Source organism: Verticillium nonalfalfae (assembly GCF_003724135.2).
Source record: "Verticillium nonalfalfae strain VnAa140/NRRL 66861 chromosome Unknown scaffold_10, whole genome shotgun sequence".
NCBI classification, from domain to species: Eukaryota; Fungi; Ascomycota; class Sordariomycetes; order Glomerellales; family Plectosphaerellaceae; genus Verticillium; species Verticillium nonalfalfae.
Window position 1 is genome coordinate 244,816 of NW_021167235.1, and position 17,486 is coordinate 262,301.

Sequence of the window (17,486 nt, forward strand, 5' to 3'; positions counted from 1 at the left end):
TGGCCTGCCGGGCGAAGTTGCTCTTGTTGGAGACCGATGTTGCGCCATGATGGCACATTCATGATCGAGGGCGGGATCACTGCTGGCATGAAGGCTGCAGCATAGTGAAGTTCATCAAGTTATCGTTTCCACATCATACACAAGGGGGTCAAGGTGGTCTGGCAGAAAACATTTTATTGTGAAGAGCTAATCATAATCTCATTCAAGGTCGGTAGATAGAAGCGAAGCTGGCCACTTGCCAGTGTTCGAAATTAAGGAGTGGGAGCTTTTGGTTGTGTGAGAGAGTATTAAGCCCTTTACTGGGTCTTGTTCTCCTCCTCAGGCTTGACGTGAAGGATTCCGGGGATGATGGCTCCACCGAGGAGGCCACCCTTCTTCTCCTCCTCCTCACCGCCGACGGCGCCCTTGAGGCTCTCGAGGAGTTCATCAATCTGGCGAGCCTGGACCTTGCTGTCCTCAGGCTTGACGTTCAGGATGCCAGGGATGAGAGCGCCGCCAAGGAGGCCACCCTTCTTCTTGTCGCCGCCAACAAGACCAAGAATCTGCTTGAGAAGATCGGCAATAGGATCCTCCTCACGAGCCTGGACCTTGTTCATCTGCTCCTCAGGCTTAACGTTCAGGATACCGGGAATGAGAGCACCGCCGAGAAGGCCGCCCTTCTTCTTCTCACCGCCACCGGTGAGGCTGCCGATAAGCTGCTGGATGAGGTCGCTAATGGGGTCCTCCTCACGGGCCTGGACCTTGTTCATCTGCTCCTCGGGCTTGACGTTGAGGATGCCGGGAATGATGGAACCGCCAAGGAGACCACCCTTCTTGTCGCCACCGCCGCCGGTGAGGCTGCCAAGAATCTGCTCGAGAAGATCACTGATGGGATCCTCCTCACGAACCTGGACCTTGGACTCTTCAGGCTTGACATTGAGGATGCCGGGGATGATGGAGCCACCAAGGAGACCGCCCTTCTTATCGCCGCCGCCGCCGGTCAGGCTGCCGAGGATCTGCTCAAGAAGATCACTGATGGGATCCTCCTCGCGGGCTTGGACCTTGCTCATCTGCTCCTCGGGCTTGACGTTGAGGATGCCGGGGATAAGAGCGCCTCCGAGAAGACCACCCTTCTTACTATCACCGCCAATGCTGTCAATGAGCTGCTTAATAAGATCGCTGATGGGGTCCTCTTCGCGGGCCTGAATCTTGTTCATCTGCTCCTCGGGCTTGACGTTGAGGATGCCGGGGATGAGAGCACCGCCAAGAAGACCACCTTTCTTCTTGTCACCACCAGTGAGGCTGCCAAGAAGCTGCTGGATGAGGTCGGAAATAGGATCCTCCTCACGAGCCTGGATCTTGCTGACCTCCTCAGGCTTCACGTTCAGAATGCCAGGAATGAGGGCACCGCCGAGCAGGCCACCCTTCTTGCCACCGCCAGCACCTCCGAGAAGTTGCTTAAGAAGGTCGAAGATAGGGTCCTCTTCACGGGCCTGAATCTTGGTCTCCTCCTCAGGCTTGACATTAAGGATGCCGGGGATGAGAGCGCCGCCAAGGAGGCCGCCCTTCTTCTTGTCGCCACCAGCGAGGCCAAGAATCTGCTTAAGAAGATCGGCAATGGGATCTTCCTCACGGGCCTGGATCTTGGTCTCCTCCTCAGGCTTGACATTGAGGATGCCAGGGATAAGAGCACCTCCGAGGAGGCCACCCTTCTTCTCGCCGCCGGTAAGGCTACCGAGAAGCTGCTGGATGAGGTCGCTGATGGGGTCCTCCTCACGGGCCTGAAGCTTGTTCTCCTCTTGGAGACTCTTCAGCATGTTGATGACGGAAGCGACAGTTTCGTCATCGACAGACTCGGCGTTCACGTTACGGATGGGAATGATGTTACCGAGGATGTCGGTCGCAACGTCGGTGATGCCACCAATGATACCAGTGGCAGCGTCGAGAAGCCCGCCAGCGGCACCAGACGCACCAGACGCGGCACCGGTGGCGCCACCAAGAAGACCCTCAAGGTCAAGAGCCTCGGTGACCTGGCTTAGGGCAGAGCCGAGAACACCGGTGGCCTCGTCTGCGACGCTGCTGGCTGTGCTGGTGGCCTTGTCGGCCTTGTCGCCGGCAGCGCTCGTGGCGTCTTCGGCGGCATCCTTGGCGCCGTCAGCAGCGCCCTTGACGGCATCGGTAACGTCGCTGAGCTGACGGCGGTTGTGGCGACGACGGGCACCCTTGGCGACGGCAACGCCAGGCGTCACGGAGATAGGGATGGGGAGGTCCTTGGTGAGCCCGCTAGCGACACCCGTGACGGAGCCGACGACGTCCTTGGGGATGTCGGTAACGGCGCCAGCGCCGCCAGTCAGAGCGCCGAGGCTGCCAAGAAGTGCGTCAACAGCGTCAGTGGTGCCGTCAACGACACCGCCGGGGCCAGTGATGCCCTGTGTGAGTCCGCTGGTCGCACCGCCAGTGAGGCCGTCGACGAGGCCTGTTGCGGAGCCAGCTACGCCATCAACTGTGTTTCCCAGGCTTCCAGCGTCTGTCCAAGTCAGCTTGTTGTTCAGCGCGTCAGTCGAGGTATCATAAAAACTCACCGACAGGCACCTGGCGAGCCTCGTTGCCGGCAGGCGCAGTCATGGAGGGGGTGATGAACCCGGCCAGGGCCAGGGCCGTGATGGTAGCCTTGGAATGCATGACAGCGATCTTCGAGTACCAACTTCCGTGTGTTTGTTTTGGTTTTGCTGAAGATGGGAGAGGAGGAGGAGGGTGAGGAAGATGTGGATGGTGCTGGATAAGGAGCAGGAGGAAAGGGAGAAGAGGGCGGCGCCACAACCTTTGTTATATAGCCATATTTCCCACCGTCCTATCTATTGTTCGAGATTATTCCTGACTCCCAGGTGGCAGCAAGCACGCGTTGCGAGTCGCCATGTTCCCTCATCACCAGGCCAGGCAGCACTCGAAGCTGCGTCGCGCCGAAGGGCGCATTCCAGGATCGCGAAGAATTCAACATCGTCGATCCTGCGGTAGGGTGTGACATGTCTCAGCGGGCGGCAGTCGATGGAGAGACATTTTCGGCAGATCGAATTTTTGGCGGGGTGGGATGTGATGGGACCTAAAATAAAGATAGTGAGACACATTGCTGACGCGGGCCTCTCTGCGGTTGAGACGGCGCCTGCCAGGTCAGGGAGCGCTCCCTTCATGCCTGGCGACACGACGCCGGTGACCCGTGATGGTGCGAGCTTGACTGTATTGGCACTGCGAGGTGATGATCACGGCGTTCCTGAACGCAGTTGGACTGAGATGTGCAGGAACCTAAGGCTGTGCGCTACCAGAGGGATTGTCAGTTCTAAGGCCAGAGGTCTGTCGACTCAACGTGCCCCTTGTGAACATTGTCAGTCAACCCCGTCCGAGTCTGGCAAAATTTGTACCATCACGGTCTGACTTCATCTGTGCGATGAGGTCTGGCGCCGAATGATGAAGTCACCATGGTAATGGGCCGTCCAGGATGGAATGTTGAGGAGCTGTGGATAAGTCCTCGCTAGGACGGAGCTTCCCCGGACTGACAGAACCTTAACATTGCTCACAATGGTGTCAATTACTGGGAGCAGCACGGGACGCTAGCAGCCCCCACGGGAATCAATATCCCGCGCCTTGGAAGGCTCGAGAATGCCCCTGTGCACCTGATGGTGCATTGCGGGACGACGTCCGGTCAACGTCATGTCGGCACGGGTGCGGCTGACCGGAGCCTTGTCGCGACTCCCCAGGCAACAACGGCGCATAGACTAGACAGCGTAGTTGCCATTCTAGCTCTGCAGACGCAGAGTTACGGGTTGCTGGTACTGCTCCCGTGGTAGCTGATATAAGGAAGCGTTGAGGCTCAAAAACGCCGAGACCAGTCCGACCAATGGCATGTCGGATCGAGTTGGACAGAGCTGAAAGCATGGACGACGAGGCCATAGCTCCCGACGGATGGATTTTAGCCAGGTGCCTCGCGGGGGTTCGGTCTGTACCTTGCGTGGATAAAACAACGTGCCCTATGTCAGACGGTGCATTGTGACTGGCTGTTTCGACAGGTAAAGCTTGATAAGCGTGTGACAGTGTGAAACAACGAGGCGGAGGTGTCGGAACTTTGGATTTCGTCATTTTCGTTGATGTTCGAACACAAAACTCGTGCTCGTAAATATCGCGATGATACGAAGGCGGGCTTGGGACGGAATATGCCAGCCTGGTGTGGAGAGCAGTGTTCGCCGCCGTGACAGCCTCTATCGTCATTCTGTGATCTAATCTAGGCATGGTTGTGTACTGGCCCACTGGCGATCCTGCGAACGAGGGCTCAACAAAACCCTGTTTCTAGGGGAGCGCGTATTGTTTGCAGCATCTCCAAGGGTCTTGTGAAAGAAATATGCCGTGGTGCGACCGAACACTTGGGCTGGCCTCAACATTGTCGACGACATGTCGCGATCCACGATCTGCAGTAGCAGCGTGGGATGGGAGCAGGCAATGGAGATCGTTCCGAGCTCCTTGCTCGCAGTTAAAATGTTCGCAACCAAAAGGTATTCGACATAGTGTTTCTTTTCGTCTTGCCTTCTCTGCATATGATTCCGAAGAACAGAAGGACAATAAGCTGGATGGTTAACTTGTCACACACTTACGGAATTCAATAGACGAGCAGTACAAATAGAGTCAGGCGAGGCATTACGCAAGGTCTCCATGTAAATAAAAAAAAAGAAAAGAAGAAACTAAGAAGGTAAAATAAGAATGATCACCATGGCCTCAAACAGGGAGCCCGAGCCAAAGGAAACGCCTCCTGCTTGCCAGTTCTACGGAATATGGACTTGACGATGCTGGTCATGGAAACCAGGATGACGTGACAGGCAGTCTTGCCTCCGCGCGATGCGACGACCCACGCCGTCTCCGGTAGGGCTTGTCATCCCGATCATGGCCGTCCCGGCGACACACGGAGACGCGATGCCCACCAAACATTTCGGAGGCCCAGCGGAGGCCACACTGGGTCTTCGGCCTCGAACGCCGAACCGGACGGCCCCGGCCTTGTCGGTCTGACTCATCACGGAGAGCCGGCACATGGTGTGTGCGCCCTCTGGTGACTCGCGCTGTTCGGGGCCTAGCCCACATGGATTGACGGCAAAGCGGCACAAATGCGGGCCGACGTCACCACTTTATCGGACAGACAGGGTGGGGGGAGCTTGGGCAATGGCAAGGGCAGGACAGGGCAGGGGCAGGGGCAATGGGGAAAGGAGGGCGGGTGCAGTGCAAAGTCGGACGCACCTGGCCTGAGAGCATGCAGTTGGGGAAGCTCCTTCTTCCCTCGGGGACATTATCGTCAACTCTCAAGTATCGTCGTGGAGGATGCTTTGGCGATGCGATCTCATGGTTCTGACTCACGATAGACTGGCACGCCTCGGCCACCGCATCACCGACATCCGCCCCCAATACGACGAACCACTTGATGGACGTCGTGCTTCCCAAGATGGAAGGCCCCAAGCATGGCATTACACGAATCGCTAGGGGAGGAGAGTCCTAGCGTTGCTGCACCCCACCAACCCGCGCACCACGCCAACATGATGACTGGATCACCCATGCGGCTTTGATGAGCTTAGGAATCAGAACCCTGTGACGCCCCGAATCAGCATCTTTTTCTTTCGCTTGGGGATTTCTCTTCGTGCGTCTCTGCGGTCCATTTCTCTTTGCGCTTTTCTCTGCAACGACCCATCCTCAGCTTGAGCCTGAGCCAGTGTGCCTGACCGAAAACATCGTCATAGTCCAATCGGTTGAATGTCGTCTCGGAAACCCGACACGGACCGACACGCAGCAACGACTTGCTGCCGACGACGCCTGCGACTTCCATCTTGTAGCGAATCCTCCAAGGCAAACAGCTGGCTTTCAGGAACACATTACGACGCAAAGGGTGGAATAGCTCGCCAGGCGCTCACCATCGGGACGACAGTCATCTTCTCCCTCAGATTGACACAGCACCATTGCTCTGCTCCGTCGCCTGGCAGAGTTCTCGGCAATGGCGGACCACAAATCCCGTTCGGACGGGGACGAGAAGCCGTCATACGATATAGAGCGCGATGCAACCTCGAGTACCGATGACTCAGCTACCGTCCATGCACCAGCACCAGCATCTGGCGACACGGATGGCAGATCGACCGCCGACCACGAGGGCAAGACGGCCAACCCAGACACTGCCTTGTCTCAGTCGGCCGAAGCTGAGGCCAGCGCCCCTAGCGACGAACCAGAAGCCGGTCGCACCAAACTGCAGACCACCGTCATTATCGGCTCCCTCTGCGCGGCTCTGTTCCTGTCTGCTCTCGACATTACTATCATCACGACTGCCGTCCCGACGATTGCCCAAGAATTTCGATCGTCGGCCGGTTTTGTCTGGATCGGCTCTGCCTACACCCTGGCCAACGCTGCCTGTGTACCCATTTGGGGCAAGGTCTCTGACATTTTCGGCCGGAAAAGCATCCTCCTGACTGCCATTGCCGTCTTCTGGGTGGGCAGCCTGCTATGCGGTGTTTCTGTGAACATGGGCATGCTCATCGGTGCCCGTGCCATCCAAGGCATCGGCGGCGGAGGCATCATCGTACTCGTCAATATCTGCATCAGCGACCTCTTCTCCCTGCGCCAGCGCGGTGTCTACTTTGGCATCATGGGCATGGTCTGGGCCGTCGCTTCGGCAGTCGGTCCTGTGCTGGGTGGTGTCTTTACGAGTCAAGTCACATGGCGATGGTGCTTTTACATCAATCTGCCCATCTCCGGCGTCGGCGCCGTGGCCTTGTTCTTCGTGCTCAAGCTCCACAACCCTAGAACACCGCTTGGAAAGGGCCTGCAGGCCATTGACTGGGTTGGCTGTCTCACCATCATTGGCGGCACGCTGATGGTTTTGTTTGGCCTCGAATTTGGCGGCGTCAACTTTCCGTGGGGTTCGGCCACTGTCATTTGCCTGCTCGTGTTTGGCGTCGTGACCATTGGCCTGTTCATCTTCAACGAGCTCAAGTTTGCTCGTTACCCCGTCATCCCCTTGCACCTGTTCCGCGACCTCTCGACCGTTGCCTGCTTCGTCCTGACATTCTGTCACGCATTTGTCTTCATCTCTGGCAGTTATTGGCTCCCACTGTATTATCAGGGCGTTCTCGGCGTGTCCTCGCTCTTGTCTGGCGTCTACCTTCTTCCTTATGCCGTGTCCCTGTCCATCTCTTCCGCCATAGCCGGTTGGCTCATTCGAAAGACGGGCAACTATGTCTACCTCATCACCGGCGGATTGGCCATCATGACCTTGGGTTTTGGTCTCTTCTATGACCTGCCTGGCACGCCAAACTACGCCAAGATTATCCTCTATCAAATTGTTGCCGGCATTGGCATTGGTCCCAACTTTCAGGCCCCGCTCATTGCCATTCAGACAAACGCCGAGCCTCGCGACATTGCGTCTGCGACCGCTACCTTTAGTTTTGTCCGCCAGATCGCCACCTCCATCTCCGTCGTCATCGGAGGCGTCGTTTTCGCCAATGAGATGGACTCGCAGCGCCCGCGCCTCGTGGAAGAGCTCGGCCCCAGTCTGGCCGATCAGCTGTCTGGTCACAATGCTGCCTCCAACGTGGGCCTTGTCGGTGATCTCGAGGGTGACGAGGGCCGCATCGCTCGAGGTGCTTTCCTCACGAGCATGCGGACCATGTTCATCGTCTATGTTGCCTTTGCCGCCTTTGGTCTCGCCACAAGCCTGCTCGTTCGTCAGAAGAGGCTGAGCAAGGACCACAAAGAGCACCAGACTGGCCTCAAGACGTTGCGAAGCCGCACCGATCGCCGCCCTGCCGACAGCGACAAGTAGCAAGCAGGGCCCACACTCTATTTGTTTCACACTCTGTTCACACTTTGAATTTCGATGACTCTGATGCATACACTGGGCGCGCACGGCGTTTGGGGGCACACATTACTACTCACATTATTCTCCCCTTCTTCACGACGCGTTCATCTCCACTACTCCCCTCATCCATCAACCATTCAGCCTGAATGAGCTGAAAACTATCCACTGTGTGGTCGCAACACCCTGCGACCTTGTCTATGGCGGAACGGTCGGCGACGACTCAAAGTGGCCACCACGGACGTTGCTGATTTTGTTGTATTATCGACGCGCGCGCAAACGGGCCCCGACATGGTTTCCGCTCGCCCGATGAACACATTCGCAGCAGTGAGGAGCCTGCAGAGGCGTCGCCTTGCCCTCTGTCTGGCAAAATACGGCATTGCCGGCCTTCGACTCCGCGCGGCACCGATATGGCCTAGCCTCTGAGGGACCTGCAAACCCCCCGGATTCTACGTCGCATTAGTGCCCAGCGGCTCCACCAACGGGCGGGAAGCTGTCTTCCAGCAGCGTCCGGCAGTCATACCACAGCTACAGCAGCAAGCGCGGCTCGGTACCAGTGCACGACGAAGCACTTGATACCAGCTTTGGCTCGCAGCAGGATTTTTTTGCGTCAGAATGTACTGACGGCACTGCAGGCGGATGCACCGTGGTGTAGACCCTTCTGCGCTGCCTAGCCGTTCAGCCATCTCCATCTGCTCTGCACCCATGCCTCAATCTATATGCCAGGCATGCTTCGACCCTGATGCCCACAGAAACGCAACAGGAACCCGGAATACCACAGTCCGCAGGTTCTCCGCAACCTCCCTACCGTCCATGACATTGACCGTGTATATAATGTTGTCGGTGGACTACCCATAATCTAATGTATTGTTATCTCCAAGAACTTTGCTCCCTCTTTGTGAGTGTATTGGCGCCATGCGTTTCCTCAGCACCCTGGGCTCCGGCCTCCTGGCCCTCTGCGCCACGGCGCAGGCTGCGTCGCTCCAGCAGATCACCAACTTTGGCGCGAACCCGTCGAATGCCAAAATGTACATCTACGTCCCTGACAATGTCGTCGCCACGCCTCCCATTGTCGTCGCCGTCCACTACTGCTCGGGTACTGCGCAAGCGTACTTCAGCGGCACGCCGTACCGCCAGCTTGCCGACCAGCACGGCTTCATTGTCATTTACCCCGAGAGCCCCTACAGCGGAACCTGCTGGGACGTCTCGTCGCCGGCGTCGCTGACGTATGAAGGCGGCGGCAACAGCAACGCCATTGCCAACATGGTTCGCTGGACGCTGAGCCAGCACAACGGCGACGCCGCCCGCGTGTTCGTGACCGGCACCTCCTCCGGCGCCATGATGACCGTAGGTTGACCCTCTACGACAAGCGGATCCGGTAAAACTGACCTCTCCAGAACGTCCTCGCCGCCACGTACCCGGACATGTTCGCCGCCGGCATCGCCTACGCCGGCGTGCCCGCCGGCTGCTTCTACACCGGCACCGTCAACGGCTGGAACTCGACCTGCTCGCAGGGCAATGCCGTCTTCTCCGCCGAATTGTGGGCGCAGACGGCCCGCAACATGCGGCCCGGCTACACGGGCCCGCGCCCCAAGATGCAAATCTACCACGGCGCCCTCGACACGACCCTCTACCCGCGCAACTACAACGAGACGATCAAGCAGTGGAGCGCCGTCTTTGGCTACCGCGGCACCCCCGTATCCGTCGGCCCCGGCCCCAGCAGCCAGTTTGTGCGCGAGATCTACGGCGACAGGCTCCAGGGCCTCTGGGGCGCTTCCGTCAGCCACAGCGTGCCCATCCAGGGCGCCGAGGACATGCGCTGGTTCGGCATTGGCCAGGGCGGCACTAGCCCGCCGCCGCTGACAACCACCGTCCGGCCGCCCGCCACGACGACCACGAACGTCGCTGTGCCGCCGCCCGCTACGACGACGGCCGCGCCGCCTGGGGGTTGCTCGGCGGCGAGGTGGGGGCAGTGCGGCGGGCAGGGGTGGACGGGGTGCACCGTCTGCGCTTCGCCGTACACGTGCCAGGCTCAGAACCAGTGGTATTCGCAGTGTCTGTAGACATGTATTCGCAAGGGGGACGTGATGGGAATTCGTCGTGTGGTGGGGTGGACCAGGAGGTGCATCTTGAGGAATGAGTCGAGGGAGGGAAACTGGGGATTTTCCATAAAGGCAGCCCCGGGCGAGACATTGCCAATTGAACAGGCTCATTCGTGACGCTGATCCCTATCTCGTCATTTCCCCAGGTGTTCAATCAAGTACGCGGGATGTTTGGAGGGGCTTAAAAGGAATGCATGCCCGTGACGCCTCTGAGAAGAATGAAGATCATCCATCATTGAAGGGAACGCCTTCGCGTGCGTTACTGTCATTCAGCTGATCTGCAGGCTATTAGGGCCTGTAGGACTGCCATTGACTCGATTGGTCTCATGCTGTTTTCGTTCCTGTTATACACACCCTTTCTCCTAGGCTCGCTGGGCACGCTACACGCTGCTTGGACCCAACCTGGTTCGACATTGTGCCCTTCGCATGGCGGCACTGAATGATTCGCTGTCCGAATAAGAGTCGTACTGCGGCACATGATTTTCGGGAGCACAATTGTTTGGTCGCGACAGAGTGGTGGCCCTGACAAACCATCGAGCATCTTTTAGGACCATAACCCGATGCGTGATCAGGTATGTGCGTCAAGACATCACCCCATGGTTGATGCCCAATTCTGACACACATCACAAGGTGAAGCCAGGGAGGTGCATGAGATTCAGCACAGCTGATGATCCATTTTGATGTTGTCAATCTTATGTGCAGCACGAGACACCGGCAAGCGCCGGTGTCATCTTTCATACATACAGAGAATCGAAGTCCACTCCCCAGCCCTTGTCGACGAGCACGATGCCGAGCTTCACTAGATGTGCTCGCCCCTACGGATCCTAAAATCCATGGATTCACTCTCGTCATCGTCTCAGAATACCTCACAGGCACTGGGAGTACCACTGGTTCTGGGCCTGGCAGGTGCCGGCAGAGCAGCACTTGGCACCGTTCCAGCCTGAGCCGCCGCACTGGCCCCAACGAGCGGCGCACTGCATACACCTTTTCGTCAGCACATCTTTCTCATCTCATGGCACGCTTGCACGGGGGGGAGCGGGGGACGGGCTCAACTCACGCTGCCGCCGCCGGAGGGAGGAGGCGTGGTGGGCGGGGGGCTCGGGGTCGTGGGCGGGCTGGGCGTCGAGGGCGGGGAGGGCGTGGAGCCGCCGCCGCCGCCGGCCACGTTGATGCGCGCCGAGCCGCTGCTGAAGTAGCCCTCGGTGGCGACGACCTGGTAGTTGTGGGTGCCGAGGCGCATGCCGGCCGAGGTCCAGGCGTTGAAGAAGGTGGCCATGTTGACGGTGCCGCCGGTGCGCTTGACGTCGCGGACGGCCCAGTACTGCTGGAAGGTGGCGGTGCCGTCGATCGAGGGCTGGTTGGTGCGCGTGCTCTCGAAGAGGCGGTAGAGGGCGCCGTCGTGCGTGACCTGGCCACGGGCGGTGGCGCCGGACGAGGGGTTGTAGGTGCCTGTGTCCCCCCGGTCAGTCTCTCACCCCCCTCTCTCATCGAAACGGGCGGGCCATGGCTCACCAAAGTTCTCAACGACGTAGTACTGCCGAGCGAGAAGAGATTAACAGAATGTCACGGGCATGAACGCTAGACCACGCCAGAATCGGCGGCTTACCTCGACCACTAGAGGAGTTAGCCATGGCCCTGAAAATCTCGTCATCGGTCAGACGGCACTTACGAGGGTTGCGAGTCCATCCGTACACGGCGAGGTACGAGTTGCCGCTTCGTTGCGTTAGCGCCCCTAGCCTCTTCATACATCAAAGTGATCACAGCTCGAACGTACTTGGGGTTGTAGGTGCCAGAGTAGGTAATGGTGCTGCGATGCGTTAGTTTCGCGCGCCTCGTCTCACGACAGACCCGACATACCGAGGACCACCGGGGTTCCAGCCCTTGCCGCCGACGAGGTTGCCGCCGTTGCTCCAGCTCACGCTGTACTCGCCGCCGGCGAGGTTCGTGTAGGTCGCGGCGGCGCCGCCATCGGTCCACCACGAGTAAAAGTATCCATCGTGCGTGCCCTGGCTGCTGGGCGTGCTCTGGCGCTTGGCGAGCTGCTCGTGGTCGACGGGGCTCGCGAACACGCCGGCAATGGCCGACGCAGCGACGAAGAGGGAAGAGAAGCAAACCATGGCGACAAAATCGACAGTGATGAAAGAGAGAGTTGAAAGATATCGATCGGTGTCGACGAGAAGGGTAACGTCGCGAAGATTTTCTCTTTATATTCTTGCCCCCTTTCTATCTCCGTTGCCCGGAAGCCCGGGACAACCATGTTCATGGCGCTCGGGGCAGCTGCCAATGTTGGGAGCAAACCCCTGCGATGCCCCTGTGATTTCCCCGGAACTTGCTCCGTCGGGCTCCATGTCTCGATTGAGGCGAGGCCACAATCGCTCCGTGATCTAGGCCTTCAAGAGACGAACGAACGGGTGCGTACACATCTGTGGTACGAATCACCCGGTTAGCGATGGCAAGGCGGCGCCGAAGCTGGATGTTGAGATGCGTCCACAGAATGCATGATGCTCATGGGCCAAGAGGCGACGAATATCCTGCAAACAATCACGGCGCAGGGGGACGTGGGCATCGGCAAATAGCCTAAAACCCCGCATCCTGTCTTGGGTAGATGGGAAGCACCCGAAAGAGAGCCCCCTGTCACGGACAGCTCAGAGCCTCAGTCACCAGGCCCGACAATGACACACGCACATGGGCATCTGCCCGGCTATTTCAACGGCACTCGGAACTTGAAAATGAAAGAGTGGCGCTCGAGAGGCTGAAAAGTCGAAATGCCCGAGGTGCGATGTGACGCTGTACCCCAGCTGCCAAGCGCTGGACGACCCGGGGGTTGCAGCGGCGGGCGAGCGGTGGCAGATTGGGCGCGTTGCGGAGGGCTGGTCCGTGGCCTTATTAGTTGTAGGCCACTTTATGATGCTTCTCGTGATGTATACATAGAGTGCGCGACCCAAACTTGGGAGACGCGACTGCCCGGGTGAGGAGGCCGGGTAAAAGACGACGCCCATTTCGGGAAGCTCGACAGGCTATACTGGGGCCATTAAGGGTCTCCAGACGCTGACGCATGGCTAGCGCTCGCAGCCCGAGTCACGAGCTTGACTCAATCGAGATGCCAGGGCCTGGAAATGAGCCTTACGTTCGTATACGGCCATTGTGGGCTTTATCAGCGGTGCTGTGTAGCCTGCGCGTATCAGGATTGACATGGTAGCCGGGTTTGAAGTGTTTGGCACCGGCATAGCTCACACTCAGTACCTGTATTGAGTGACGACCATTGCCATGTCGTTGTCAAGCCTGCGAACGTGTCTGATGGCCTCAGATACATGGTCATGGTGTGTAATTCTATCAATCACAAAGCAAGAAGGCGAGACGAACCATTTGTATGAATCGCCAGCTTGAGAACGACGTTGTCAGGCTATGATGATCGTCTGGTCGCATTGATCACAGCAGCTGGAAGAGTAGATCCTGGAAGTCAACATACATCTTTCAAACAAGGCGCTGCTGCTGGTGCATCCGGCATCTGGGAGGGGAAACCCTGGACAGATGAACTGCAATATATCATTCAGCCGGCGGTAAACTTGCATATTCCTTGAACTCTCGGGATCTGGCTGGAAGCCTCTTCCCCAATTACCGCCCTTCCACGTCTGCGGGTATCATGGATGATCTGAAGGAGGTGCCTAGTACACGGGACATGGTCATCGAAGCTCTGCCAAGTGTATGGGTTGACCACCTGAAGCGAAGCCAAGCGGTCAAGTTTGAACTCCGATTAATGTCCTCAGGAAGACGCCTCTGCGTGCGCAGAATTCCGTTGGCCCTAAGAGTTGGTGCCACTCATCAAGATCTGGAAGCTACCTTCTCGTTTCTGATAATATTCACATTCACGAGTGGTTCTGCCTTCAACTGTAGCAGTCCTAAGAAAATTACAATTAAATTGTTTCGTATGCTTCGTCAGAAATCTATAGCTTCACTACCAATTGTCCTTCGGGCCCTGTGGCTTGGACTGCGTCGGATCTGGAGGAGGAGGAGGAGGGCTGTCCAAAGACTTCATCGGCACAAGCCGCGTCTCGTCGTGGAAGTCGACGTTGAAACTCTTGGTGAACATGATGCCTTTTGACACGCCTTCCGCTCCGTCGGATGACGCCGACTCGGCGTCCCCCCGATCCCGGTTGCTGCTCCTAGCGTGCGACTCTGTGCCGAAGTGTCTGCGGCTGCGTTGGTTGCCCGTGTTACTGGCAGACTTGACGTAGTAGCGCGCCATGTCGGAGGTGCCCTGGCGGGTGCTGCCGAGGATGCGGGGGAAGAAGCGGACGAGGATGAGGCGCAGGGCCGGCATGCATGCGCAGATGATGCCGACATTGATCTCAATCGTGGACCAGCTCGCGACACCGAACTGATCCCACGTCGGGTTGTGCGTTTTGGCAAAGGCGACGAGGGTCTGCAGACGGAGGATGCTGACGACGGTGACGCTTTGGAGAAAGGATCGTTAGCAACCCTGGCTTCGGAGGGCTTCAGGTGGGAGACTCACAAGGTGCCGACGCAGAACATGAGGGTGACGCCAATCTTCTTCTTCCAGTGCAGCTTCAGGGTCCTGATCTGGGACAGGGGCAGCGTGAGCATCCAGAAGTCGAGGACGATGCTGATGCCGGCATTGGCCCAGGCGATGGCGTTGATGTCGAGGCAATGGCCCTGGTGCTCTCCGTCCCACGAGGTCCAGAAATAGCTGATGGGCTTGCACTGGAAGATGGCGATGAAAATAAAGACAACGCCGAAAGCGGCATTGAAGATCATGGTGCCCCATATAAACTTTCTGATGTCGGTATGGCCGAAGATGCGCATGTAAAAGAACAGGATGGACGTCTTCAGGAGGGCAATCTGGGCAAAGTAGAGAATTTCCTGGATATAGAAGAACTGGATGAACCGCGTAATGTTCTCAAAGGGTACGGTCCAGATATCTTTGCCCATGCCGTTCGTCACGAAGCCGAACGAGTTGAGAAACGTTCCCGGAAGCCCGACGCAGAGGAGAAGTAGGATGAACCAGTCATCGCGGCCCAGGCTCGTCGGGGCTGCGAAATGCTGGTAGGCGATTCGGAGAGCGACGACGGTGGCTGATATCACGCCGAGGGAGATGGAAACGGCGTTGAACTTGGCGGAGCGGTCACGCACAGGAGCTTGACAAGAGGTCGCTGTGAAGTTTTGGGTGACTAGATGGTGTTGGTCAGTATATGTTATTGACCTCTGATCACGTCAAGGGAGGTCAAACCTAGGGCGTCCTTGACGGTACATGACTGTAACACGCAACCCTGCACGCTGGCCTGCAGTGTCTTGTCCTTGCAGATACACGCGGTATCAGTACCTGCGCATGTAGAACGCTCAAGAGCAATGCCGAGACACGATGTCTACGGAGTCATTAGTCGTCCAGCATCGTGACGCAACCTAGGGCTGTAGTGTGGAGGTGGTCTTACTGCGCAGGCCGGAAGATCGGCAGTGTTTTGGGCTGCAGCCAACGTACACCAAATGACCAGACAAAGCGCTGTCAGTGAGAACCTCATGGTGGGGAGTGACGTTGCTTGAAGCGGGATAGAATGTCGTCCACCTCGCGACGATCGGTTTTGATGAACACAATTCAACTCCTGGCTGGCGAAGGGTTCAACCTGCTTGTACCATCGCCGTCGTTTGGGAGGAAGGTTTGGGCGTCACTCTTATTTGATGAATCGCGACCCGGGAAGAAGGGGAGGAGGACATCGGGCTTTTAGGAGTCGAGTCCGTCTTCCGGGGTCGGGTGGTGTCCCAAGACAGGCAGATCAAACCAACTAACAAAAGTCTGACACCATCGGACGGAGGGTTGCCAGGCCCAGCAAGGGCGTTAATGGCGTATCTAGTGGAGATGGCTCTCGTTGGCTGGCAGTCCATGGGCCAGTGCCTGGGCCTGAGCCTCGATCTGCAAGCGACGCCTTAGCTCGTCCCCATGGCGGAGTTTCTTCACGAGGAGGCGTCCTCGGCACCTACATTTGGACCTTGTAGCGAGCAATTCTCGCGTGGCAACTAGGGATTTGGGAAGGGAGGCAGGGAAGGCGACTTGCCGACGGGTCATGGCTCGCAGCACTGTCAGCGTAAGGATCGTCTCACGGCTCACCAAGCGACCGAGCCATCAGTTCTGTGCATCTCGCGATTTTCTCCGGCCGGCCGGCGGTCGGCTGGTACCCAGATCATCAGCCCTTGCTGTTCCCACGCGGCCGGCACAGCGATTCGCGAAAACGTTAAGGAGGGATCGACAGTTCTCAGGGGTAAGCGAGTACATCATGCCCCATCAACGCATGGTGGTCCCATTTGAAATTGATCGATCGTATCCACCAACACAATGACAGCGCCGTCGTCGGTTACAGGCACGAGTCGTTCACCATGCGGTGGCTTTTGACAAGCGGTGGCGATGTGGATGCGGCAAGCATCCCACGAGAGTCAAGCAGAAGCGGCAGAAGCGGATGGAGGACCCTTTGACAAGTAAAGGATCATTTAATAGCCAGTGTGGAACGACTTCCGTTGTTCGCGAGACGACTTATCGCGAAGCCAAGCAGGTGGAAATGAAGGAATTACCCGTACCAAAAGCTCTCGCCTTGCCTCTCAGCCCCTCGGGGCGTATTCCCCCAGAATGACTCGCGACAAGTCCAGCTGTCGCGACCGTGCGCGCCCACCCCTCATGTCATTATTGAACCGGTGCCCTGGGGGCGCGCCCGCTGACAGGTTCTCGGACGGGCAATCATCTCGGTGGATCGCTAGTCTTCGACTTGGCCTTTGTGGTTTGCTGAGGAGGCTGGAACTTAGCTAACGACGAAGAAGCTGCCAGGCATTCGGCAGTCGTTTAATCCGAGCAAGACAGTGCTCGTAGGCCAATTGCCGCTGGTCCTGGCGCCCACGACCCGGATCATATCGCACATGGCATGGGAAGTTGAGTGTCCCATGTGATTACTGATGACCTCCCTCAGTCCTTCACATTTGTATCACCTAGCAAACCTTCACCGTCTGCGACGGAAGCTTACGGGCTCGGTCTGTACAGTCCAGTTCGAGGGCGGGACAAAACGTCAGTCGCGACCAGAGCTCCAGGACGCCTGACAAGTCCCACGACATCAGACTATTCCGAGGACAAATTTGCGATTCTGTCTGAGGGGCGGCGGTACCCGTCCCGACGGTCGACCCCACACAGCCCAAATGAAGCTTTAAGCTAGAAGGGAAATGACCGTTTCTGCTTCTCGTTCTCGATGCAGAAGAATCTCAATCATCCAGTCCAACTGGAAAGTGTGTATCGCAGAGTGTGGCGTGTGTTGTGGTGGAAGGAATGAAGTGAGGCTCAGTGCAATCATAGGATATATTTATGATGCTCTGACTCGATTGTCAACCATCCGAACTGGTGTAATGGCTAACATTTGACGCTCTCACCGTCAGGCTCAGGGTTCGATTCCCTGGTTCGGAAACCTTTTGCCTTTGTTCGCTACGATACTTAGAAACCGCACGGCAAGATCTTGTTTTGTTAAGAAAGTTTTTGAAGCCCTAGA

At 57.6% G+C, this 17,486-nt stretch overlaps 5 protein-coding genes and 1 non-coding gene across 6 annotated transcripts; 3 read left to right on the plus strand and 3 right to left on the minus strand.

The window, feature by feature from the left end:
* Positions 1-296: 296 nt before the first annotated feature.
* D7B24_000287 (uncharacterized protein) lies at positions 297-2,661 on the minus strand (the record flags this gene model as incomplete). Its single annotated transcript, XM_028634547.1, has 2 exons — positions 297-2,506; positions 2,562-2,661. The coding sequence occupies 2 exons, from the start codon at positions 2,659-2,661 to the stop codon at positions 297-299; spliced, it is 2,310 nt and encodes a 769-aa protein (XP_028498249.1).
* A 3,337-nt stretch (positions 2,662-5,998) lies between these two features.
* D7B24_000288 (uncharacterized protein) lies at positions 5,999-7,816 on the plus strand (the record flags this gene model as incomplete). The annotated part of the gene is made up of 1 exon (XM_028634548.1): positions 5,999-7,816. The coding sequence occupies one exon, from the start codon at positions 5,999-6,001 to the stop codon at positions 7,814-7,816; it is 1,818 nt and encodes a 605-aa protein (XP_028498250.1).
* A 948-nt stretch (positions 7,817-8,764) lies between these two features.
* D7B24_000289 (uncharacterized protein) lies at positions 8,765-9,912 on the plus strand (the record flags this gene model as incomplete). The annotated part of the gene is made up of 2 exons (XM_028634549.1): positions 8,765-9,196; positions 9,247-9,912. The coding sequence occupies 2 exons, from the start codon at positions 8,765-8,767 to the stop codon at positions 9,910-9,912; spliced, it is 1,098 nt and encodes a 365-aa protein (XP_028498251.1).
* A 905-nt stretch (positions 9,913-10,817) lies between these two features.
* Positions 10,818-12,068, minus strand: XYL1_1 (NAD(P)H-dependent D-xylose reductase (XR); the record flags this gene model as incomplete). The annotated part of the gene is made up of 7 exons (XM_028634550.1): positions 10,818-10,925; positions 11,009-11,400; positions 11,464-11,485; positions 11,558-11,565; positions 11,621-11,664; positions 11,726-11,758; positions 11,809-12,068. 7 exons carry the CDS (start codon positions 12,066-12,068, stop codon positions 10,818-10,820), a joined length of 867 nt encoding a protein of 288 aa, XP_028498252.1.
* Positions 12,069-13,906: 1,838 nt separating this feature from the next.
* On the minus strand, positions 13,907-15,488 carry D7B24_000291 (uncharacterized protein; the record flags this gene model as incomplete). The annotated part of the gene is made up of 4 exons (XM_028634551.1): positions 13,907-14,405; positions 14,465-15,140; positions 15,200-15,335; positions 15,402-15,488. The coding sequence occupies 4 exons, from the start codon at positions 15,486-15,488 to the stop codon at positions 13,907-13,909; spliced, it is 1,398 nt and encodes a 465-aa protein (XP_028498253.1).
* A 1,844-nt stretch (positions 15,489-17,332) lies between these two features.
* D7B24_000292 lies at positions 17,333-17,404 on the plus strand. Its single transcript has one exon. It is a non-coding gene; the product is annotated as a tRNA-Glu (tRNA).
* The last annotated feature ends 82 nt before the right edge of the window (positions 17,405-17,486 follow it).